Source organism: Aedes albopictus, chromosome 2, assembly GCF_035046485.1.
Source record: "Aedes albopictus strain Foshan chromosome 2, AalbF5, whole genome shotgun sequence".
Classification (NCBI taxonomy): domain Eukaryota; kingdom Metazoa; phylum Arthropoda; class Insecta; order Diptera; family Culicidae; genus Aedes; species Aedes albopictus.
The window spans coordinates 449,095,616-449,122,460 of record NC_085137.1 but is presented as its reverse complement, the minus strand read 5'-3'; the positions used below and the strand labels follow the sequence as shown (position 1 = coordinate 449,122,460).

At 38.9% G+C, this 26,845-nt stretch overlaps 2 protein-coding genes across 2 annotated transcripts in view; both read right to left on the bottom strand.

Moving 5' to 3' along the window:
* Positions 1-26,845, bottom strand: part of LOC109410019 (neurexin-4) — a 92,159-nt gene that overhangs the window by 43,815 nt on the left and 21,499 nt on the right. The window contains exon 2 of the mRNA XM_062848619.1: positions 24,095-24,214. Within this exon, the coding sequence (XP_062704603.1) occupies positions 24,095-24,214 (120 nt within the window). The remainder of the gene's footprint in view (positions 1-24,094; positions 24,215-26,845) is intronic.
* On the bottom strand, positions 13,054-14,983 carry LOC109419668 (L-aminoadipate-semialdehyde dehydrogenase-phosphopantetheinyl transferase). The gene has a single exon (XM_019693903.3). It carries the CDS (start codon positions 14,240-14,242, stop codon positions 13,097-13,099), a length of 1,146 nt encoding a protein of 381 aa, XP_019549448.2. The 5' UTR covers positions 14,243-14,983; the 3' UTR covers positions 13,054-13,096.

Genomic DNA, 26,845 nt, shown 5'->3' with positions numbered 1-26,845 from the left:
TTAAGCATGTGGCTCCCATTTTCATCTCACGAAAAAGGATTGAAGCGCTGTTTATTTTGTTTCTTATTTTTGTATTTTTTGTTAGAATTGAGCACCCATGAAAACAAAAAGAACGGAGCCAATCGGTACCGTAATCGCTTGTTTTCGAATAGGATGGAAATGGGAGCATGAGATTACTGATGGCACACATACCCTACATTTGCTGTTATCAGAAACGACGTAATCGGTCCTGCAATCTTCTTTTTTTTATATATGAAAATGCAACGGCAATCCTATTTCGATCGTCTTTGTTTTGTTTTACTTGTTTTCACCAATAGAAATACGCTAGAACTCCGATGACTGTCTAGTCACTCTGTCTACATAATTATATCAATAACTTTAATCGGCGGGTTTGGTAGTCAGTGGCTACCATTTATGATTCGTATGCAGAAGGTCCTAGGTTCAATCCCTGGCCCGTTTCTTTCCTCCTATTTTGTAACTTGCTATCTACTTTCTTTCATTCTCTTCTCTACATACACGATGTTCAATAAGTTCGGATACACCATATAACTTGAATTAATTTCACATCTGTAATTCAGATTTTCAATGTAAATGAATTTATTGAAATGTCATATACCACTGATCAAATACAGCATATGGTTTTGAATAACGTCTTTTTCTACTTTTGTATAAGGCTTAGATGTATTTAAAGTTTGTTAGCTCCGGCACGCTGGATTAATTTTCGAAAAGTTGCTCATGCTACAGAAGTCTAAAACGTTGTCTTTTGAGTTGACATCTCACTATTAATTGAAATAACTAAATTAATGAACAAAAGTTTTACACTGCTATTTCAGTGATGATATTGCGATGAATTTGCAAGTATAGTGCGTGTGCTTGTTTCCAGGGGCGTACAATTTCGTTTCAATGATACACTTTCATGCAACATTTGAATGAGTCACTTCAAGTGTTTCATACATTTTTCTAATGACTCGGTCGTTAAAAAAAACTTTTCCACTCATCGTAGCACTCGGTAGTCTCCCACCCGGTCGCATTGCTTGTGCTTCACCCGTCAGAGCATTAGTGTCTCACTGGTGCGCGCTAGTCTCTCAATGGTTACGGGCGCCCGTTAATTGGATTTAAGTGGTCGAATTTGTTATCCTCTTTCATAAAACATAATTATCATTCTATTGGCGTGCACCACTTTTTAAAAATGTGGTTTAAATAGTGTTTTTAGCATGTTGAAGTATTTCAATGACTCATAAATGAAACGAAAATCCAAGTGTATCATCCCATGTTTCATACACACTTGTTTCTGTAGCAGCAACGAACGAGTGTGTTGCTGGGTGAGAGATGAAGCATCACAGCAGTCCGTTCGCATGGGAAACGATTTGCTACAGTCGTCGTACGTCATGTTTTCCTTTCGAAATTGCACGACCCTGCTTGTTTCGATGAAAAGGGCATAAATACGTTATATAAAGCCAATTTTGGTCAAAATTTGCCACAATAGGGATATAATCAAGTTTTGGAAAAGATAATTATGAGTTAACTGAGATATAACGCAGCCTTGCTTTTTTACAAAACAATAATCATTCACGGTGTGCCAAAAACCGTTATTAACAAACAAAAATGTCCACCCAAATGGCACCCGGCATTCGAAAGATATACTATTCTAGTATCTCCTCTGAAAATTTGAAATGTTTCATCGAGGGAAACTAAAGTTTTTGTGATTTGAAGATTTTGAGTCATTTCCATAGATTTTTTCTATATGAGTAAATATGCGCGCACGGTGTGCATGAAAACACTATTAACAAATAAAAATATACATTATATTGATCTTGTTTAGCATCACCTCAGAAAATTTAACAATTTTTCATCGAGGGAAACGAAAGTTTTTACTGTTTGAAGATTTTCCTCTTTTTATAGAATTAGCTCATACAGTCCAGACTCCTATTCGACGCTTCCACCCACTTGACACCCACCGCAATTCCTCAGCTGTCTTGCATCCAATCCAGCTGATTTTTTAGTGGAGCTAGTGCTTATTATAGACTCATCAGATACAAAAAATGAACTAAATTGGTTGGATGACAGCCTGGAAAACGTGATGTGCGTAAAGGGAGTGGCAGCGTCTAATAGGAGACCCGACTGTATATGGCAATATTGTCATAAAGTGTGTGTTTCATTGGCTCTTCAAATCATAAACAACTGATATAATTTCAACACCATTCCAAAGATACATAATTCAAACAACTTCTCTGAAAAATTAACAAAATTTCATTGAAACAATTGCAAATTACAGTGGTTTGAAAATATATGATATGATAAAGTATATTGAAAGTGTTGATAACTTCATCGAATATTATTTAAATTTCACATGTTAATCATTTCTCGCAATGAATATATCTTTTGCACCTCATCTAGAACTTTGACGATATAACACTTTTTTTGCGATACTGTTACAAAACTCAATAGGTGTTTTAAACGTGTTTATAGACAAAGCGATAGTATGCATATCCCCAATGAAATTGGAATCAAAGCTTAAAATCGTTGTTACTGATGATTATTCAAATGAAATATTTATAAATTATTTGTATTCGAGTAGCAGGTAGAACTATGGAATATAATTTAGATTCCCAAACCACGATAATTGACATTCCTCTCAATGAAATGTTGTAAAATTTTTAGAGAAGTGGCTTGAATATTGTACTTTTGGAATTTGTAAAACTCATTACACCGTTCCACACTTGTTTGCGATATGGGATGAGAAAAAAAATAATTGGGGTTGGGACCCTAGAAACCCTAACGTTCCAAGTTTAAGAACTGTGAAGTCCCGTTCCAATATGCTTAAAGGATCATGTGACCATATAGGTCTTAACGCGCACCGGGAATGAAGAAGAAACGCTTCCTGAGCGGTCGTTCTGGAGCATACAAATCCATGTCAGCCAATAGTGATGGGGAGTCAGTATCGCTCTTCAGAATCGTTCAAGGATAATGATAATCGATACTATCATTTTCCAGGATTCTCTCAATGAATGGCTACGTAAATGTAGACTAAACTAGACTAAATGTAGGACAAATTTCAAGTAAATTTATGGAAACTTGACCTGGAGAATTGGGTCTCCAGTTAGCCTAGCGGTAAAGGTTGTGGATCGTCATTCACGAAACGACGGATTCGATTCCTGCTCCGATCGGAAAAAAATCTCGACTTCCTGGGCATAGTGTATCATTGTAGCTTGTGCCTAATAATATACTAATTCATGCAATGGCTGGAAAAGAAAGCCCTCCAATCGATAACTAAGTTGGAGAAAGGCAGACCAAGTTCCAGTGGGAACGTAGTGCCAGAAGAAGAAGAAGAACAAGGTGGAGACTTTGCCGGAATTCTTCGTGAAACCATTGGAAAAAATATTCTAATAGAATAGGGTGAGAGATATGGTCTTTGGGACCCGTAGTGCGTCATAAGCATCATTGAAATCTTGTTCGAAATTTCAAAGTGATTAAACTCAGTCATCAAAGCGCATATTTGTATGAAAATGTATCATCCCATATGCTCGCTCGTGGTGAGTGTGATGATAGTTTTTCTGCTGCGTGGCTGCAAAATTGCCCGTTTTTTATCACTTCAAAAACGCAAGGCAAACAATCATTGAAAATTTAAAAGTCAATGATTCGCATGAAAATTCTGAGATGCACCAAGTCATCTCTAAGGTGACTTGGTGCATATGCATATGCATATGCATGATATCTTACAGTAGGCATTTTGGGAAAAAACCGTTTATTTTAATTAATCTTTATCTATTATCTATCTATCTATCTATATATATAAAAATGAATTTGAAGTTCCTTTGAGGCAACAAAACTCACGAACGGCTGAACCGATCAGGATGACTCTTGCATGGTTTGATTCGTATTCATAGTGGCTGTGTTTATATGTACAAAAAGTTACAAAAATCTACTAGAAAAGTAAGAAAATTGATAAAGTACTGATTTTTCATGAGCTGGGAAGGAAACCAACACGATTGAAATAAAACAACCAATCTAGAGTGCTGTGCTGCAATGACCTCAACAGTTGTCAAAACACCACAATTTGGCAAGACGAAGTTTGCCGGGACAGCTAGTAATTCATAAATATTTATTTCATTTCTATCTATATTTCTTTAGAAATTCCTCACAGAAACTAAAGTTGTTCACACAATATACATTTTTCTAATATTGTCATATATTTATTCAAAAATTTCACGTAAGCACCCTGCATTCCCATCTTTTTCTAAGGACTCACTCAGAAAGCTCCTTCCCCAAAAGAGGTCTAGATTATTCTTTAACTCTTCAGGGCGCGTGCTGTTGTAAAAAGTACAACACTATCAAATAACCTTGCTCGTCATATGCAGCGCAAGCGCGAAGCAATAGGGAATAGACAGGAAACACTTCAAGAATTATACAATGAGAACCATCAGAAATTTTCCGGGAATTACAACAAATGAATATGAAATATTGTCTATAAGTTTTATCAGAAATTGTTTTTTTTTGAGCAACTAACAATCCGTTATAGATTTTTGTTTTTGTCAAAAAGGTGTGTTTACCCAGGAAACCATTAAGCACTGTTATAAGCATTATATAGGCCATTGACCAGCTTTCCAGTGCCAACAAGCTCTGTTAGAGGTTTCCAAATGCTTACAGGCTCTGTCAATCGTAAGCCATAATATAGGCCGTATATCGGTATATAACGCTAACTTGTAGCGCTTGTTAACCCTGTGCCTTCAAGCCGAATAAGAGGGCTGTCAGTGTTGTTGAACGGCTTAAACTGCCTGACAATCGTGTCAATCAAAACTGATTGCAACCAAAACCAAACTGTGGGGCAATTTTCAATGTGAATAAAGTTCAGCGAAAAGGTTAGAAAACAGAAATTATTAGCAAGTAACACCGCATTTAATCAACCACGTATGTAGCTGTTTCCCTAAAAGCTATTATTTATCTGGAACTGTGATTCCTAAATGTTTGTCTATCCGTTAAAATACAAAATACAGCTCAAATTTCTCCCTCGATTTCTCCTCTGCATGCTACGGATTCGCCTCCTCTATCTCAAACCCGCAAACCTCACTAGAATCATAATCATGTTTGTCTCCGGACAAAGCAACGATGGTGATCTCTAGGATTCCACCAGTTCCTTACTTGATTTCGTATGAAACTGTTTCCTCGACCGATACTACTGAACGGAATCTGATGCATCAGATTAGAACATCATGATGTTGAAGATTCGTCCGCTTTAAATACGGGTTTAAGGAAGCGAAATCCATAATGCGTTGGTGGAGCAGATGGGAAGCATGATGTGAATCGACTTAAGAGGACCTTGAGGACATTGACTGGAATCTGGATAGAGCAGCAAAAAAAACGACAGAAGCATAAGATGCCAGAAAAAGACAGAAGATTAACAAATCATTTTATTATTTTTTTTCTTTCTTCTTTGACCCACTTTTGATATTGCGGCGCTTATAATAAATCCACATTGGGCGGCGGCGATATGGCCGCTAGGAGATTCCCGCGATACAGACGTAATGTCAAAATCGAACAGATACTGTCACCCACCCAGCAGCATCGCAGCAGCCTTCAGGCCGTTCACATCGAAACAAAAGTTAGCACAATGGCATCTCAAGTGGCCATTTATCGCGACATTGTTTCACTATACGCATCACCTCGTCGGTTTTGTATTTAATAATCAAGATGTTATTTAGTGATGCTGCAGGAGGATACGGCTTCATCTTTTCCAATTCCACATTGCGTCTGTATCACGTGCATCTCCTCGCGGCCATATCGCCGCAGCCTCATGTGGATTTGATATGAGCGCCGCATGCAGAATTTCTTACCATCAGGTCGTTCATAGTGGTGCGGTCATATTTTGGCAACTTGATGGAAAAGAAGAAGACAAACGCGTTTCGCGGATTTATCTTGCAAGGCACAATAACTCTCTCTCTCAGAGACTCGGTACGGTGGGTTGGAGTAGGCCGTATATCAGCCGAATAATACGCAAAAAGTGGTTTTTGACCAGCTCTATTGGAGGATATAGAACCTATTAGCTCTGTTAATCATGTTGTATATTCTACTATAGAGCTAACTTAATGCTATTTTTACGGCTTAATGGTTACTTGGGTAGTTTGATTATCAACTCTCACAGAAACGTTTTCAGAGGTAATGTCTGTGAACGAAGAACGTCTTCATGAACTTCACCCAGAATTCTTCATTCGGATATTATCTTAAGGACAGACTTGTTAGAATCCCAAAATTACCGCAACAATGGCCGACTTTGGCACCTACTCACGATTTCGAAAGCACAAATTTCTTCGTAAACAAAACCGGTGCACTTAAGCTTCATATTTCAAGCTTTTTACAAGTGAGCAAGAACAGAATTATAAAATTCACTGTTGTTTGAAGCTTGCTTCTTGAGATTTGTGCGTCTGAAGTTCTAATTCACTGTTGAAGTGGGATTTTAAGACGCTTGTCCTTAAAAAGATCCAAACATCCATCATAAAAACCCTTTAAAAAATCCAAGGCCAGAAAGGCTATGACGATCTCTGCTATCTTCCAAGCTTCGGCCAGAAACTCATCTCGACACTTGATAAAATTTGTATAGGGTTACCGTGTCATCAGTAATTTATAGTCTCTAATTCAACCTATTCAAACACCATTTCAGCCGGGGTCCGTGGCGCAATTGGTCACACGTTCATTTCATAAGTAGATGGTCATGGGTTCGATCCCATAGCCCCGGAACTTTCGTCAGTTGCTCTTTCCCCCTGAGAGCAGCTGACACTAACCCTCTTCTGAGCCCATGGCTCAAATGGACCCGGATACTTGGACATCGGCGAACTGCAACCTATAATGGATCCCCAATCGGATTGGAAACAGGAACAACCAACACCCACACATCAACATCCTCGTGCTCATCATTCTGCCATGATAGGATAGAAAGTGAAAGCAACGCAACGGCTACCAGATCGTTATAAGTAGAATTAGAATAGAATACATTTAGGCGCTATACAAAGTGTAAGTACAGCTTACAATTGGAATCGTTCACGCAGTGCCCTGGTGGACAATATAGCTGTAAATTAGGTTAAGTGATTGAATAATAAAAAAAAGTCAAACACCATTCCATTTGTATTTATATAGATCAGGGGTTCCCAACCTTTTTAAGGTGGCGACCGCCTTTAAGAATTGTCAAAACATACGGGGTCCAATGATTTTTTTTTTAGAAAAAATATGAATTAAAAAAACGAAACCGAGTTATTAAATTTACTGTGGGAAAGATTTTCGACCATCAATGATACTTTTTTTTATTCAACACTCACATTTCGTAAACAATAATATACATGTAAACATGTACATTCAATTTAAGTTGCAGGTAATAAAAAATAGCGGCGCAGCCGAAAATTTTTTCCTCCTGAGAGCGTTTTATACTGAAAATATGTTCCTCAAATTGTGGCTCATGAGATTTTTTGGTAACATCGCGGCCCCCCTGGACTGGCTACACGCCCCCCAGGGGTCCGCGGACCACTGGTTGGGAACCCGTGATATAGATGAATAAAGTATTGTTTAAAGACGAATATTGTTGATAAGACCGAATATCTCATCGAACGGAACAAGAATTAAGTAAGATATTGAGCAGTTGAATTTTACTATTTATCATTATTAGGTTCGGTTTTTGGTGTTTTAATTTCATTTCCGATCGAACAGTACATCCCATAAACTTCAGAATCTTATGCCGAATACCCCTTATAATCCATTAGCATTAAACATCAGAAATAAAATATTTAAAGAGCCATAAATGTGAACATGTGCGTAAAGTAAACGCATAATTACTTCCCCGCATAGGGATAACCATCACCGTTCAATTTTCTACTCAGCAGCTGCCGCCAAAACTAAGTGAACAACATTCGTCGCTTCCAACCAACTACAATATAGTCAGCACTAATGATACGGTGTGCGAGCTGCGTACGGCAATCGCTCATACGCCCATCCGCCGCCGATGTAAGATATTCCCATGAGATAATCCACACTAAAAAAAAACTCCTTCCCTAACAGCCAGGTTGAGTCCTCCTCCGGGACAGGTTCCAAATCCTTGCCACGAACAAATCCCGCAACGCCCTTAGTTTTTGCCTTACCGCACCACCACCTCGTTAAACTGATAGTCGCGTCGCGAGCGATGATGCTCGCGTGACAGCAGGAAATTAACCAAAAGTGCGCGGCATCCTGCTATAGACGCACGGTAGCAATGTGGCTTTTAGCGTAATTTGATAAACTTCACCATCCATCCGGTCGTTCCCGCAGTTGTCGATGGTGGTTCGCGAAAATTGCAACCATTTGACTTTCACGTTCTACATATACATAAAGCCCATTCGACAACGTGATGGAACAACGGCAAAGTGATGTCGTGCTGTAAGTTTACACCTGTTCTACTCCAAGAAGCGGCTTCTAGCCTAGCTGGATGGCATGTAATTTGAGTATAGATCAAACAAACCTGGTTCGGTAGGAACCGACCATGTTTGCTACCATTAGGAGGAAGTTTGCCAAAAAAAATTATGTGGCCCCAATATGAATCGTCGTCATTGTCTGCGGGTTTGTCGTGATGACTGTTCGTGATCCGGAATCGTTAATCTCACGTTTTTAGGGTTTCAGTGGTTTATGAGTAACCAACCACGTTTAGCTTTGAGTAGTTTAATCAATAATCCGCGATGTTCGAGAAAGCAGCACTCATGTGTCTTGCTGTGAAATGGAGGTGGTCACTGGTCATATATTTAATGACTTTTTCGTTTCAGTCGTTCTACATAAAACTAGGAGTGCACAACACGACGCCTTAACACTTGGTTCGTTCGCCTGATGACGATCATCACCGTTCTCTCTGCACTTTAAGTTTCTAGGATCCCACAGGAATTCTTTCCGAGACTCCGCCAGAAACTCCTTTCGCGATTTCTTCGCAAATTTCTTTCACGATTCTTCCAGGAGATTTTTTCGGGATCCCCAGGGAATTCTTTATGAGATTCATCCGAGGGTTCATTTGAGATTCCTTCAGAAGTTCTCTCTGGGATTCTTCCAGAAGCTTCTGTGATTACTAAAAAGATTCCATCTGGGATTTCTTCGAAAGCTCTTGCTCCAGGAAGTTCCCCCGGAATTCTTGCAGAGGTCCATTCTGGGATTTCTTACGGAATTTCTCCAGGAGTCCTGGATTCCTCCTGAAGTTTCTTCCGAATTTTCTCTAGGAATACGTTCCGAACTGCTTTAGGACTTCCTTCTAGGATTGCTCCAGAAATTCCATTTGAAATTATTTCAGCATTTTTCTCTGGGATTCCTCCAGGAATTTCTTCTAGGATTCCTCTTGGTGTTCCTTCTGGGATTCCCCAGGGACCTTTATTTGTGTTTTTTTTTTATGTTTCCATTAGAAGTTCCCTCTAGGGAGTTCTTTCAGGAGTTTATTATGAGATATCCAAAAAGGTCCGACCTGGGATTCCTCCAGGAATTCATTTCAGTATTCTTTTTTGAACTTCAAGAGATTCTTTCCAAAATTTTATTAAAGAATTTCGGGAATCTTCCAAGAATCAATTGTTTTTAAGATTTCTCTTGGAATTCCTTCCGCGATACTTTTTTTAATGTCTTATGAATTATTTTCTTCAAGAATTTCATAATTAATTCCTGCAAAATGGAATCCCGGAAGGTACTATCGGGAGAAACCATAAAGGAACTCCAAGAGAAATTTCTTATAGAACTGCTGGTGAAATTCTTTAAGAAATTGTTGAAGGAAATCCTCAAGGAACTCCTGTAGGAACTCCTTGAGCAATTCAATAAAACACTCCTGGAGGAATTCCATATAATAAACCAAGTACCATTTTTGTAACTTCTGAAAAGAGGTCATACAGAAATCCTGGAAGAAGTTCCTGAGAAAATCCCCGAAGTATTTCCTAATAGATCCCAGGGAGAAGTTAGTGGAGAAATCCCGCAAGAATCCCCGGAGAAGTTCCTGGAAGAATCTCAAAGAGACTCTAGGAGGAAACCAGTAAGGGCTTCTCGGAGGAATCCTGAAAGGAGTTTTGGAAGAAGTTTCTAAAGGAATCCTTGAAAGCGTTCCTGAAGGAATCTTGGAGGAAGTTCTTGGATGATTCCCGGAAGAATAATCTAGATATATCTGAGAAAGAGTAAAGTAATCTCAGAACGACATCTCGCCTGGAATTCCTGGAAGACTCCATGAGGAATCCCTGAATGAAATTCGAAAGTCCCCAAAGGAGCACCTGAAAGATTCTCCGAAGGAGCTCCAAAAGGAATCCTGGAAGGAGTTCCAGAAGGAATCCTGGAAGGAGTTCTAGAAGAAGTTCCTGGAAGAAACCCTGAAGGAGTTCCTGGAGGAATCTCGGAAGAAGTTCTTGAAGGAAAACCGGAAAAAAGTTTTTGAACGATTCACAGAAAAATTGCCTAGATAAATCTCAGAAACAATTTCAAAAGAAAATCCAGAACGACATCTGGCATGGAATTCCTGGAAAAGTTCAGACGGAATCCCTGAATGAAATTTTGCAGTTTTCGGTAGAAATCCCGAAAAAACACTCGAAGAAGTTTCTGGATGAATCCCGGAGAGATTCTTGGAGGATTGCCGAAAGAAGTTCACGACTGAATCCAGGAAGGAGTTCTTCAAGAAGTTCCTGAAAGAAACCATGAAGGAGTTGCCGAAGAAACCTTGGAAGAAGTCCTTGGAGGAATACCGGAAGAAGTTTTTAGAGGATTCCCGGAGGAATTGTCGAGATAACTCGTCGAGACTTTCGTATGGAATTACTAGAAAAGTCCAAAAGAAATCGCTGAACGAAATCCGCAAGTTTCCGAAAGACATCCCGAAAGAACGCCCGAAGAAGTTTCTGGAGGAATTCCGATGAGATTTTTGGAGGAACTCCGGAAGAAGTTCCCGAAGGAGTCCTGGATGGAGCTTTTGAAAAAGTTCCTAAAAGAATTCCTGAAGGAGTTCCAGGAGGAATTTCAGAAAAAGTTTTTGGAGGAATACCGGAAGAAGTTAATGGAGGATTACCGGAAGAATCTTCAAGATTGATCTCAGAAAGAATTTCGAAAGAAATCCCTGAATGAACTTTTGGGAGAGTCCTGAAGGAATCCCGGATTCCCTGAATGAAATTCGGATGCTTCCGGAAAGAATCTCCAAAAGAGCTCCTAAAAGAATCCCCGAAGAAGCTCCTGGAGAAATTCCGAAGAGATTGAAGGAGTTCCCGCAGGAATCCTGAAAGAATTTCTTGAAGAAGTTCCTGAAAGAAAACCTAAAGGAGTTTGTGGAGGAATCTCGGAAGAAGTTCTTGGAGGAAGAATTTTTAGAGGATTCCCGGAAGAATTGTCTAGATGAATATCAGAAAAAAATTGAAAAGAAATTCCAGAACGGCATCTGGCATGGAATTCCTGGAAAAGTTCAGACGGAATCCCAGAACGAAATTCTGAAGCTCTCGAAAGAATCCCCGAAGAAGTTCCTGGAGGAATCCCAAAGAGATTCTTGAAGGAATCCCGAAAGAAGTTCACGACGGAATCCTGGAAGGAGTTCTTCAAAAAGTTCCTGAAAGAAACCATGAAGGAGTTCCTGAAGGAACCTTGGAATAAGTTCTTGAAGGAATACCGGAAAAAGTTTTTAGAGGATTCCCGGAAGAATTTGCAGATAAATCTCAGCAACAATCTTCAAAAAGAAATCCCTGAAGGAACTTTCGTATGGAATTCCTGGAAGAGTCCAGAAGGAATCACTGCATGAAATTCGGAAGTTTCCGGAAGAAATCCCGAAAGGTCCCAGCCAACACACAATCGCATATGATGTTGAATAAAAAGCAAAAGTGGAGGCGATATGCATACACCTTACCCACCGGTAAATGGGAGAATGTACGCATATGGCCTCCACTTTAGCATCCTATTCTATATCATATACGACTTTGTGTTGGCTGTGGAGCTACCGAAAGAATCCTCTAAAAAAATCGTGGAGGAATCCCGAAGAGAATCTTGGAGGAAACCCAGAAGAAGTTCCCGAAGGAATTCTGGAAGGAGCTCTTTTAAAAAGACACTACACCGTCTTCAGCCAGAGGCTGCACAGACTGAACATTACATACACGAGACAACGGACAACACACATAACACCCAGTGGCCCAAATGGAGAGTTTTCCGTTTGACGAAAAGTTTTCCCCGACTGGAGCGGGAATCGAACCCGCACTTCAAGGCTTACGAAACGCCTAGACGACTGACGCCGCTAACCGCACGGCCACGGAGCCCACCAAAAAAAAGTTGAAAAAGTTTCTCAAAAAAATTCTGAAGGAGTTTCTGGAAGAATACCGGAAGAAGTTCTTAGAGAATTTCTGGAAGAATATCCTAGTCTCAGAAATAATTTCAAAACAAATCCCAGAATAAATTCTCGCATAGAATTAATGGAAGAGTTCTGAAGGAATTTGAATCTACCACAGAAGGAACCTGTGCAGTAAAACCTTGAAGTATTCTATAAGAAGTCCCTTTAGAAATCTCAGATGAAATCTCTGAAGGAATCCTGGGAAGACTTGCTGAATTATTCCTATACGGTACCTTTTTAGAAATCTCAGAAGAATCACAGAGGGAACTTCCAAAGGCACCCAAGATAAACCCTCGGCTGTATCTTATAAGGAACTCACTAAAAATCCCGAAAGGAATTCCTGTAAAGTGCAACCAGCAAGTAATTAGTCTGCAAACTTTCCCACGAACGCAAACTTCACATACTGAATCCAATCAAATAACTCAAGTAGTCCGAATCGAAAATAACAAGGCCACGAAACGGCAACGACTTAGAAAAAAATACCTTAACAACTGCGGCGTATAGTGCTCTATAGGGCACTGCATTGTTTTAATTTTGTATGGGATTTTGATGTTACTTGGCTAGGTTGTTCACAAAATGTCTGTAAGAGTGATAGAGACAGCACGAATTTTATGCAGTGCCCTATAGCTGAATATAAATAACTCAGATCTAAAACAATAGTTTGAGATTCTAAAATTATAGTTTGTTTCGGCAACTTATGTGTAGATAACCGTCATCAGTGATGAAAAAAAAAACGATTTGTGAACGAACATCCACCAACAGTTTATATAATTAAAATCTTTATTTAGATTTCTTGTACTCCTTATTGATAATACCATCGCAGTAGTTTTCATCGATCGCCAAAAGTGGCTTATGGCCTTCTACAAGTGTATCGAAACCAATAACTTCAAAGCAGTTCTCCGATAGGTCCGCATCCAGTGGAAAATTCTCCAAAGCAACCGCCACGCAGTGATCTTTATCGATCAGAGATTCCTCGAATCGCCAGTCCTTCAACAGCTCATCGTTCAGCTTCAGCTTACTATCACAGACAACCTTCTTTGTGTCTAACACCTTGCTAGCAATGGAGAAGCTTATCTTCCTCAAATCAACCGTTATCCCTACGCCAACATTTTTAACATAGCTCTCCTTCAAGCACCAATTTCGCATAAATGCCTCCAACTGCTCCGCTTCGGTTGGTTGCCCCTTGATATACCGCCACTCATCATCCGAAAAGTTTCGATTCATCAGCCTGAAAAACTCCCCCAACGGTTTCCCTCCGCTGTACTCGATTTTCATCACGTCAACGCCAATCTTCGGCGCCCTGCGATCCGTCAACTCATCCCTAGCTGTCACCAGCCCTGCCAGCACCGAGTAGCGACCCTGATGCGACACATTGAAATCGATCACGTAGCCTTCGTTCTTCAGGTACGGTTTCCCCTTCAGATCCCGATCGAACTGGATCTGATCGTACTGCAGCCCGGTGGCCAGATGGACGAACCGTCGCATCATCAACCGCCCGATCAGCGAAGCGTTGAAGTCATCGCGAAACACAAACTTCGCCAGCCGGGCCTTCTCCTCCGGCTGGATGCACGACGTTGCCAGCAGCAAATCCGTCAAACAGGGCCGCCAGCTGGCGAGGTCAAAGGCCCACCGTACGTGACCTCCATTGCGTAGTGACATGGTGTCGTGGTTTGAGATTTTGATGACTTCGGTTGTAACGCTTCCTAAAAAGATGGTGGGCAACCCTGGAAGTTTATTTTGTAAACATCCCGGTTGAGGAAAAAACAGCTGCAGAACGCAGGCAAATTGGTAAATATACACAAACGGTACGCGAAAGAAACACCGACTAATGATGAGCTGCGAATTGATAATGAATTGAAACCTGTTTGACAGCTGGTCGGAGCTGCCAACTGAATCGCATGAAAAATTTAATGTTTGGGAACACATACCAACATAAGTCGGTATATGAGCAAGTGTTGGTTTTGCGAGAGCGGAGAGAAAATAAATTTAAAGCGAGGAGAGACGGGCGAAAACATAAACATCTGAACAGAGCAAATAATATCGTAAATTGTGGAAATAAACCGCGAAGGCTAGTGGGTTACTATATTTCTACACAGAGCTCAGAGGTAGCAAATGAATTGGCGTAGAAATAGAAATGCTAGCAGACAACAAAGTCTGCTTACACCATGAAGGACATAACCCACATATTATGTTACACGTCAGAGAAAGAGGGTAGCGCACACCAGAGAAAGAAAGGTCAATTTGACCGGGTCAACATAATCCAATTACTTTACTGCTTCTGAGCTTAGCTAGCGGCCGACTACGGAAGGTAGTTCAGCACGCTGCAGTCTGTGAATTATCTGTCGTTCTTTCCCATACCGAGTCATTCGGACGCATGATGAATCATTCGTTTCGTAAACAGGCTTCTCTCACACTTCTGTATCACTCGCACCTGCAGATCAACCACTATTCAAGCAATCGCTACGCTGGCGCTAGCGCTGCTTCGCTGAAGCTGAGATGTTGAGCGTTTCCGACTAGACGGAAAAGGTGAGGCGGAAGACCAGAAGGGGAAAACGGTAATTTCATTAAAGAGATTTTCCACCTGGATAGGGTTGACAGCCTTCGAAACATATGGAATCTAGGAAAGTTAGCGCTGCTATAGTTACCCTATACGCTTAAGATACGTTTTCTTTGCATAATTTTAATATTATAAGAATCAAAATAAAATCTACTTTGGCGACTACTTTTGATCGCAGTCAAAGATACGCGCGAGATAGTCGCCTTAGGCAACATACCTGGTTTTCAAATTTTCCATCATAGTGATCTTTGATGTTTCATGAAAAAAGTTCACCACGTGGCCGGGTGATGTGATGACTGCTGCGACTGCACGTGGTATTTGCACTGCGATTGAATTTTTTCCATCTTCCAAGACCCGGAAAAGTAGTCGCCATAAATGTGTTTTTCATGCAACGCACAATACCTCATTAGATAGAAGAAAATCAGACAGGGTAATCAAAGTATCCCTATGACATCGAAATTGACACTTTGGAACGATACCGTCTTATAAGGCAAACCGCTCCAGACACAGTTATGTATAGTGTGCAATGCACAGAGTATTGATTATCACGCGATTCGCAATTTAATGTACTGTAGAAAGAATATGTACTGCCATCAGCATCAACCTCGTTGGATACCATCCAAATATGTACATATTGGTTATTTATTGGATGAATTAACATCTATGACCATAACAATAGAAATTATATTGCTATTGGGCAGCCGAATAATCGCTTGCATCACGGTGTGTCCCTCATGATGTCAGCTGCTGGGTGCATTGCAGATAAGCTTGAGGCTTGAACCCAGAAGCAAATGGTCACGGCTGCAATAACACAATTTGTTGCCAGCTGGAGCTGCAATAAATGCATAAATTAGATCTGCTGCTAGATAAGCGTATAGTGGATAGGATCCAGCGATACAAACTGGTTGGGAATTGGTGTTTAATGCGTGCAAAACAATGTGCTTCAAGAAATAGGGCTGTTGTAGGATGAAGTTGTTCTACTACGTTTTCTGATTGTCAATTTGGGATAATAAGGTTGAAAATTCCTTCTAGAAAACTTTCGACCTTTTACCAGATTTGAAAGAAAAAAACAAACAATAAAAATCAACAAATTACAACTAATATAACAAGCAATTATTTATTCTGCCAACTTTTGTCCGAAAGTTATTATGTGACACTTTTTCTTCTTCTTCTTTATGGTTCTACGTTCCCGCTGAAACTTGGCCTGCATCTCTTCAACTTAGTGTTCATTGAGCATTTCCACGGTTCTTAATTGATGGGCTTTCTTTGCCTGCCATTACATCAATTTGTATATTGTGAGGCAAGGACAATGCCCCTCAATGCACTATGCCCAGGGAGTCAAAAAAATGTTCCCGACTGGAACGGAAGTCGAGCCCGCCGTCTCCGTATTGGCGATCGTTAGCCTCAACCACTAACTGCTAACTGGGCTAACTGGTGACACATAAGCATCATAAAATATTTTGAATTCCCATGGTTTTTCGTAAAAACTCAAAAATAAGCTTAAAAAGCTGATGATGAATTTGTTTTTGAAATAACTCCATCACATTAGACTATGGAATGTTTCACACGATACTTTCAGAAAATTTTCTTTCACAAATTTTCTTTCATAAATTTTCTTTCACAAATTTCCCTGGAGACTTCACCAACAATTCTTTATGAAATTCCTTCATAAATTTGTCCACGGATTCCTTTGAGAAATCAATTTTCTATTGATTCCTTTCAAAATTGTTCCATGGTTTCCTTCAGAAATTACTCCAAGGATTCGATCCTCAAATCTACTAGGGATCGTATTACTCCGCCAGGGATTGCTTAATAAATTCTTAGGAAAAAAAACAGTTTAAAAAAACATTCGGAAACTTCTACAGTGATTCCTTCACAATTTTCTACAGAGATTCCAAAAAAACTTTCAAGGATTCTTTTATAAATTCTGCCAGTCGTTACTTCTGAAAATCTTCCACAAATTTCCTCAGAAATCGTATAGCTATTTCTTTAAGAAGTGCACCGGAGATTTGTTCAAGATGAACAATTTTCTTCAGGTATTCATCCAGAAAATCCTGCAGGAATTCTTCCAGATATTCTAGCATTACTTCTTCTTCTTCTTTTTCCCCACCTTCTTCTTCTTAGTTTTCTTCGTCTTCTTCTTAAGTATGACTCTATGTTCCCATTGAAACTTGGCATGGCTCTCTTCAACTTAGTGTTCTTTGAGCATTTCCACAGCTTTCTTTGCCTGCCATTGCATAAATTTGTATATTGTGAGGCAAGCACAATGATACACTATGCCCAGGGAGTCAAGAAAATTTCTTAGAACGGGACGGAAATCGAAACCGACGTCTCCGGATTGGTGATCCATAACCTTAATCAACTAGGCAAACTGGAGACTCCTGTTCTAGTATAATTACTTTCAGTGATTCAGGCAAGAATACCTTCAATGATTCCTGCAGGAGTTTAATCAGAAAATCCGTCAAGATTTCCTCTATATATTTCTCCAGAAATTTCTTCAGTCTTTTCTTTATAGATAAATCTAAGATTTTCTCCAAGAATTCTTTAAGAATTCAGAAACATTTCTAAGGAATTTATACAAGAATTCCTTTAAAAATATCTCAAGAGTTTTTTTTTTTCTAGGATAGGAACTACAGAAGCTTAAGCGCTTCTCCAGGATTCCCACAGGAATTCTTACAGAAATACGCCAACAGATTGCTCAATAAATACTTTCAGAGAATTCTCCAGGAACGTTATTAAATATTTTTCCAGAAATTTTCCTAAAAAATCCTCAATAAACTTTTAATGGAATTCCAAGGAAATTCCTACAATAACTTCCCTGGGATTTCTTAGAAATATTCCTCTACAGATGCATTCAACAGGCTTCTTCCTGAGGTTTCTACAGAGACTCTCTGGATTCTCCAGTACACAAAAGATTTCTTCAGTTTCCCTTCAAAAATATCTCCAGAGACTTCTTCAGTGCTTCCGAGTTTTCTTTCGGTATTTCAACAAGAGGTTTCTGCAAAAGCTCTATCATGGAGTTCTTGAGAAGTCCCTTAAAAATTTCATAAAAAATCCAACAGAGACTCCTTCGTAAAATCTTCCAATGGTCCTTCCTAGAATTAATTAAGGTCTGTCAACAATTCTCACAGAAATTCTTACGAGGATTTTTTTTTGCAGCTGCCTTCGGAATACTATCTGGGATTCCTGCAAGATTCGGACGTTATTCCAGAATTGACACAGATAGTACTGGAAGAACTTTTGAAATAATCTCTAAAGAATGGTTTAGTTTCTGGTGATACCTTTGGAGATTGCTAGATGATTTTGAACATTTTTAGGAAGGATTCCTGGACTAAAACTCCTGAAGTAATGTTTGAGTTGTCTCTGGAGAAATTCCAGTATGAATGCCTGGAAGAAAACGTGAATAAACTTCTCAAAATATCACCCTTATTTGGTGAAAATAAATCATGATAAACTTCTGAAGAAACTCTGAAAGTAACTTCAAAATTTGTTCGCGCTCTTGATTGCACACGAAAAGGAAAAAAAGATATTTCTGAAGTAAACCGTACAGAAATTAAAAAATCCTAAAGGAATTCTTTATGGAACAACTGAAGACATTTCTAAAAAAATGTATTTTTTGAAGGAATCGAGAAAAAAAAGACTGGGAGAACTGGGGAATTCTCCGCTGTACACATAGAAAAATTTCAAGAGAAATTTCTTTAGAACATCCTCCGAAAAATTTACTGAAACAACCGCTGAAGGAAGGTCCGAATAAATTCTAGGCTATCCCTGGAAGAATACCTAAAAGATTTTTTGGGAAACCCCCGCAGGAACATCCAGGAATATTGCTTTAGAATTTTCTAGAGAAATGTCTTAATAAATAACTGAAAGAATACTGAATATATGGACTCATACCTGAAAGAACCTCTTGAGAAATACCGACAAGAAAGAATCTCTGCGAAGAAAACTAACCTGAAACTGCAAATTTTTAAGAAAAATTTGGAAAAAAAATCCTGGAGAAACCCCAAAGGAAAATGCCTGGAGAAGCTTTTGATGACATTCCTGGAGGAATTCATCCAGAAATGTTTGATGAAATACATGAAGGAATACTTGCACAAACTTCTGTACACACTTAGAAAATAAAACCGAATTCGGTTCAAATTTCAACCGACTGGTATCGGTTCACATTAAGAAACCGAAAAATTCAGTTCAAAATTTGTTCACATGCGCAATGTTTTGAAAATCAACCGAATTTTCGGTAAAAGTATGACAACATTGATTGGTTGACGGTAGAGCATCAATATTTTCGAGTTCGGTATACGAAAACCGAAAAAACTCGGTAATTCACTCAATGTTGTCAAACGTCAGTGGGGTGAACTTCAGGTCGGATTTTTAAACCGAAAACTCGGTTCTATACTCCAGACAGCCGGACATTTTGGCACATGTTGGCAAGCAAGCGTTACGTGCATTTATCAACTCGAAATAGAAAATTTTCTGGTGAGTAACTGAATAAATAGAACTTTTAAACGAATCTAATGACAATAATATTAATTTATCATATTTTAGCCCACGGGTGCAGTGCGGGAAACTGATCAATTGTCGTTGGGACAATCATGGAGCGTCAAACTTTGGCTCCTGCTATGCACCACCTCAATAGCGTAAAAGCAGAATCTTCCCAGAAAATAAAATATAATGAAAATGCAAAGTTATGAACAACAAAGAATTTTGTTACAAGTGTATAATAAGTGCATGCAAGTATGAGGAATAAAGTTCAAACTTTCACAAATCTTCTGTTGGTTTTGTCTTTTCCAAACAATTTAAATATGGTTGAAATCCAGTAAGAAAAAAATATCGGGTATTGAAACATTTCAGTCGGTTTATTCGACAGCTTTCGATAAAATTATAGTGAACCGAGTTTCGGTATATCGCTTTTTGACTACCGAGTTTTATCGGTATGATTGACAGATGGATGCCAAATGAAGCCTACCGAATGCTCGGTTGTTATTTGTTGAACCGAGTGGGTAACCGAGTGTTCAGCAGATAAAAACTCGGTTCAAATTCAACCGAGTTCGGTACAGTTTTTTAAGTGTGTAGCAATCTATGAAAAAATTTCCTAAAGAATCCCTGAATCCTAGGAGAAACTTCTAAAGGCATTTCCTGAAAAAAAAAACATGGAAATTTCTTGAGAAACTCCTGAAGGAGATCGAAGGAAAATTCCTGAAACAATTCCTGGAGCAATCCACAGAAGAACATGAACAGAAATGCATTTCACTTGGAAGAATCATTCGAGGAAATCCTGCAATATTTTTTATATGAAAATTCCGGGAAAAAATAATAAATCCCGAAAAAGAACCATAAAGGAATATCAGGTCTTGGAGAAAATTTCAAAGAAGTAAGCGGGAAGGAATACATTCTCAAAGTATTCTCGGGGGAATATTTAGAAGAATTCTTGCTGAACTGCTGAAAAACAGAAAAAAAAATCGTGATAAAATAATTAACGGTGGGGTTCTCCGGAATACTTACAGAGGATAGTCAAAATAATTAAAACAGGTTAAATTTTCACTTTTCAAAAAAATTTCAAATAGCTGTAACTTTTCGGAAAAGGCATCAAATATTCTCAATTTTTTACTGAAAGTTCATCAACTAGTTGTGTATCAGTGGTCTAAATGTGGAAAAGTTCAGGCTATTCTACACGACGTTAGAAAGATTCAAGAAAAAGGTATAATTATCCGATAGCCAACTTTGAGCTGTTATATCTCCAGATTCAATGAACCGAATGCAATGAAATTTTGATAGTTTAAGACTAATATAATGAATTTTTAAAAAGTTTGACTTTATTTGAAATTATTAATACGAAAAAAAAGTTATAGTGATTTCATTTATTCTATGGTTCTTTAGTAAATTTATCTTTTTTTCATATGTATCTCATTACCACCAATTACTTTTTCAATTTAATGCCGGCCATTTGATTGATTTTCTCCGAAACATAAATATCTTCAAGTCAATTTCCAAATTTAGACCACTGATACACAACTAGTTGATATACTTATAATATAAATTTGAGAATATTTTATGCCGTTTTCGAAAACTTATTGCTAGTTGAACATTTTTTGAAAAGTGAAAATTTTACCTGTCCCAATTATTTTGGCTATCCCTTGTAATTTTCAATATAGCTCAATATTAACCCTTTTTATGCATTAGAGTCATTTTAGACTCAAACCGTACACTATGTCAGTACAGAGGACATTTAGAATTGGAAACATAGAGTAAACAGTTCCGATTTTACCATGACAGCGCTGCCACGATAAATCCCAGAAGCAACTTCTGGTCAATCTTGGAAAATTTTGGTGAAATCCCAGAAGAAACTTCAGGAGGTATTCATGAAAGAACCCTTGAGGAAATCCTCGAAGTATCTCCTGGAGGAAGTCAAGAAAGACTCTTAGAAACTCCTTCGAAATTTTTTAGAAAAAACTCCTTGAAAAATCATAGAAGAAACGTTTCAAAGAATTACCAGAAGGAAATGCTGGAGGAATTTTCAAAAAAAAAAGGAAATCCTAAGGAACTTTTTGACAAATCCAAGAAGTAACTTTTTGTGGATTCCCAGATTTAATTCCAAGAGGAAAACCAGATAAAATTGACGGAGTAATTTTAGTGGAAACTCCTGGGGGTCCTTCAAGGAACTCTGCAGAAATCTTAGAAAGAACTCTTGTATCACTCAGAAGGCACTCCTCAAGGAGCTCCTGAATGAATCTTAGAAAGAACTCTAGGAGAAATCTGAGAAGAAGCTTCCGCGGGAAAATCAGAAGGAATTTATGGAGGAATTCAGAAGGAACTTCTGAAGGAATGCCTGTAGCAATTCATGGAGGATTATCACTCTCCAGCAGGCGAATTCACTGGTATTTTTTTTTACTTACTGAAGTTCACCCAGTAGACTATGGCTGTATATGTATGTAAAAGTAAAATGAACGGCAATTTTAAAGTTATGGAGACGCATGGTCATTAGTCCGTTCCTCAAAATCGAGCAGAGATTTCGTAATTCTGAGCACATTTTTGGCCCTTTAGGATCTTAAAGTCATCGGTTTTAGAATAGGGTATTTTTTCGTCGAACTCTTTTTTTTTCAGCCCCATACAAATTTTGAGAAGTTTAGGCCCCTTGAGGGACCGCTTAGCCTTGAGATATGGACTTCAAATTTTGACTGGGCTGAAAGTCTCTTTAATAATAAAAAAAAAAAGACGCGGACCGTCTTCAGCCAAAGGCTGCACAGACTGAATGAAACTTAACACTAGACAAGGGACACACGGAGCATGCACCAGTGGATACGGAGAAGAAACTATTCTCACGAAAAGTTTCATCGCCCGGAGCAGGAATCGAACCCTCACCCCACAGCATGGTGCGATTAGAAGCTAGGTGACCCTAACCGCACGGCTACGAGACTCCACAAAGACAAATCAATCAATCAAATTTTGACTCGACCATGTTTTAGCTAGAAAGATCATTTTCAAACCGCAAACTTTTAACATTTTTATTTTTTGCCAAATAAGGGCGGTATTATGAAGATGTTGTGGATTAGTTTAAATTTTCATCTATATGGCTTCGCATTATGCGATTTACACAGTGCCAGTGTAGGTATTCTGTGTTTCCTCGCCTTTGGCGTTTTCTAATCGATACTAATCTGGTTTTATTGCAACTGAAATTAACTACATTTCCATCAAATTTCTGCTAGAAATTTGCTTTGGAGATACGCCAACGATTTTTTCAAGCAATGTATCTTAATATTCAAGAAATTCCACTAAAATTTGTACTGCTCTTTATGTAAAGCAACTCTGCCAGAGAGCACCCCCAATTCTGTCAAATTTCCAAACAAACATCTTCTGGAAGATGGTGAGTAGTCTTCAACACATCACGATGCGACATTCCTTAGATCCCCTCCATCAAAATGTCCTAGCGAAACCAATGGAAAACATCGGCGTCCAAATTCCAAACCCTTTCTGCGTACAGTACTTAGGTCCCTAGGTGCAATTGCACACCCTACCATCTAACCGGTACAAGCAACACAGTATATTGAAAATTGCCTCATCTACAGCTGTAAAAACTTCCAATCAATTGCAACGATGAGTATCCGCGAAAGGGAAGCGCTCTGATGTAATTGAACCCTACCGCACGTCATGTTTGCAGATTCATCCACCCACTCCGTCCTGAATGAAAAGTAAAACGGGTGAAAGGAGTTGACCATATGGCAGACTTTCCACACTGCCCCGATTGAACCATCCACACGTGGCTGCCTGACGACGACGACGACGACGACGACCGGTACGTAACCTAGTTCAAATTTGCTGGAACACCCCATATTGCCACCGGTTTCGTTTGATAAAAACCCGATGCATTCGCTAATTTGCATCACTCACCACCAGCTATCACACACAGGGAAGAATTCAGGCTGTGTAGAACCCCTCAAACTTGGTTGAATGTACAAACATTGCATCGTATTTACAGAGTGCGGGGGAGACACGGGTGCAAAATTTCAGCGGAAAAGTGCTAACAAAATTATCGCTTTCAACCCGATACAGAACCGAACGAGGGAAGATGATGGTAGCGTGTGCAATGGATCTTTTCCCTCAACGAAGGCTAGAGTAAAACATTTCGCAGGATGGAAACAAATCGTAAATCATAGATGGTGATGGGAAAGAGTAAAAAAAAAGTGAAACAAAATATCAAAATCGGTAATTACAATCGGAAATAGATACAAAATGCGCTTAAAAACACACAACAAGGCAAGAACGAAAGCAAAATGTGAACTACACAAATAAACACCCAAAGATCGGTTCGAAATAAACAAAAACAGAGCACGCCCGATGATGAAGGGAGCATCTCGATCGGAAGAAAAACAAGACCACGTGCTGATTCAAGAGAAATTACGATCAACGTAGTGGCGGCGTACACAACAGATAAGCATAGAGGGATATTACACACCAGCGCGAAACGAACACGGATGGACAGATAGACAGACGGACAGATGATGGGCGAGGAAAATGAGCTGGGAAAATTGCCGAGGAAGAGACACTTTGAAGTTCGGACACAAGACCCGTTTGACCCGTCGTTGTCCCTCATCAAACGAGCGGGAGAAAACAAAACACATTGAATGAGGCCGGCAACAGAATACAAAAAAAAAACTTCAAAGTAATTAGTGAAGGACTGTTTTGTTGATGAGATTTTTTTCGGTTCTTAGATGATTTTAACTTACCGTTTAGACGGGCATTTTCCGGCCCTCGTTCCCTGAGCTGGGATGTGGCACTCAGCTTCGCGGTTTCCAACAGCGGCTCGTTGCAGTTGTACTCGGAGTAGGAGTCTTTCTGGTAGTATTCTGGGGAAAAGAATAAAATTTAGATTAATAAGTGAAAATTCAGTATCGATGAAATCTATTTTCCGCTTTCTGTCTGTGATGGCGATATTGAATTGCAAGGTATGATCCTTTAGCTTAACCCTTTGGAGCCGGAGGGGTCATATATGACCCCAACATTTAAACGGCTGTATAAATTTAAACATTCAATAAAACAGAATACTGTCTTCGAAAAAGTTGTTGCAAATTGAGTCCTCTCTCTCTCTCTCTTCTTGGCGTAACGTCCTCATTGGGACAAAGCATGCTTCTCAGCTTAGTGTTCTATGAGCACTTCCACAGTTATTAACTGAGAGCTTCCTCTGCCAATGACCATTTTGCATGTGTATATCGTGTGGCAGGCACGAAGATACTCTATGCCCAAGGAAGTCAAGGAAATTTCCTTTACGAAAAGATCCTGGACCGACCAGGAATCGAACCCGTCACCCTCAGCATGGTCATGCTGAATACCCGTGCGTTTACCGTCTCGGGTATATGGGCCCTCTATTAAGGAAAAATAGGAATATTTGTATTTGAGACTTTATTGAAAACCTAGAACATACTGAACACCATGAAATTTGGAAAAGCGAAATAATTTACATACCAATTGTTGTAAGAGCTGAATTTGGATATAAGTTACGTTCATATGTATTCATTTAACCTTCGTCAAGAATATCAAAAGGTGTTTTATATTCTGGGATGTTCGAGGTGTTCCAAACTGTCCTAGAGTGAAGGCCTTCAAAACTACAAAAAAAGTTTTATGTGTTTTCGCCAGAAATAATAGCATTACATAATCTACTGGGATCCGTGAAGCTTCTGACATCTACAATGTGTTTATTGACACTACAGGAATATTCCAGGTCAGCCAAACTACCTTGGAGTTCAGAACTTCAGATCTACACTCGTAGCAACAGCCATTCATGTTATACTGAGTAACGTTGCATAATCAACCGCTGTTACTGGAGCAATTTGAAGTCTGCTTGTCTATGTATTATAGCCTTCGCGACATTCAGGGTCATCCAAACTGTTCTATAATAAAGCCCTTCAAATCTACAAGAATAACTTTATGTGTTTTCGGCATTAATAATAGCATTACATAATCTGCTGGGATCCGTGAAGCTCATGAAATCTCAAATGTCATTAAGAGACATTATAGGAAAATTCCGTGTCAGCCAAACTATCTAGTAGTTCAGAACTTCATATCTACACTCGTAATAGCAGCCATATCTGAGTAACGTTCCATAAGCAATCGCGTTGACTGAACCAACCTGAAGTCTACTATATATATTAATATGGACCTTTGGGACATTCCGGGTCGTCCAAACTATCCTAAACTTTAGCTCTTGACAGTAACAGTTATTCGCACAATGAACTTTAACATTACACATCCAACTGCTATCTGTAGTTCCCCTGGAAATTCATGAGTCATTCCAAGATAGTATTCAGATATTCCAGATCAATCATACTACTCCGGAGATCATATCTTCAGGTCTTCACTTGTGGTTATATATTTTTCCACTTCGTTAAGTAGTGTTACATAATCCACTTAATTTACCAAAGTACTTCGACCTTCTTCTTTGGATTGGTGTTTCTCGGTGATATCTTAATTATACTCGTAATCTTAGTTAACGTTTCAACCTACTTTTATTTTTTCGGTCATCTTCAGAAACTTTCCGCCGCGCCTTCGTTCTTCGAGGAACAATAAGTGTTGTTATATATTTTTAAAATGTTATGGACCTTCCTTTCTGTTATGGAGCTTAGTTAATAAAAACAACCACTGTAACATAGGGTGATTTTGTTTTATATAGTAACGTTACACAACCATATAGGATCCATGAACCTCTTTACTCTTAAGGGTCGCTTCATGATAGATTTGTGGTTTTTTAGGTCATCCAATCTTTCATGGACACACTCTTCATATCTACACTTGCAATGCTAGCTTGTTACACTGAATAATAATACATAATAATAATAATACATATTCACATATATTCTTCAGAGAAACTCATTTTTAAATTTGCATTCGTTGTAGTCATTATTTGTGCTATAAAAAATTACGTTGCCTAGTCTAAACCACTCAGATCCGTAAACTTCTGTTATACTCAGAACGATTCCAAACTACCTTTGAGATATTTTAGTATTATTAAACTTTCCTCACGAAGAACTTCCAGCTAAGGTGAATATATGACGAGCAACGAGAGCGAGGATGAGGATTACAGCCACGAAACGAGTGTTGTGAAAAAGAATTGTTGATCCAGATTAAATATAATTATAATCATCGCTTAATAAATAAAATAGATACAATCATAACGGTTGGTAATGTTGTGTAACTCAAAACAGCAAAAAAGATATTATTACGAGTGTGTATGATTCTAAATATCCCGAAGTTATATCATAGTATCTGATTGTATTCAGTGAGCTCCAGTAAGTATAGTAGATTATTCAACATAACTCTATATAGCCAAAGCAGAAACTTCAATTGCGGTAGATGCTAGATTTTGAACATTATAATACTTTGGATGACCCCAGTTGATCTGATGATGTCCATTGAACATTCAGAAGATTTACTGGACAAAATAGATGGTTTGGATGACCTAGGATATCCCGACTAATTTGATA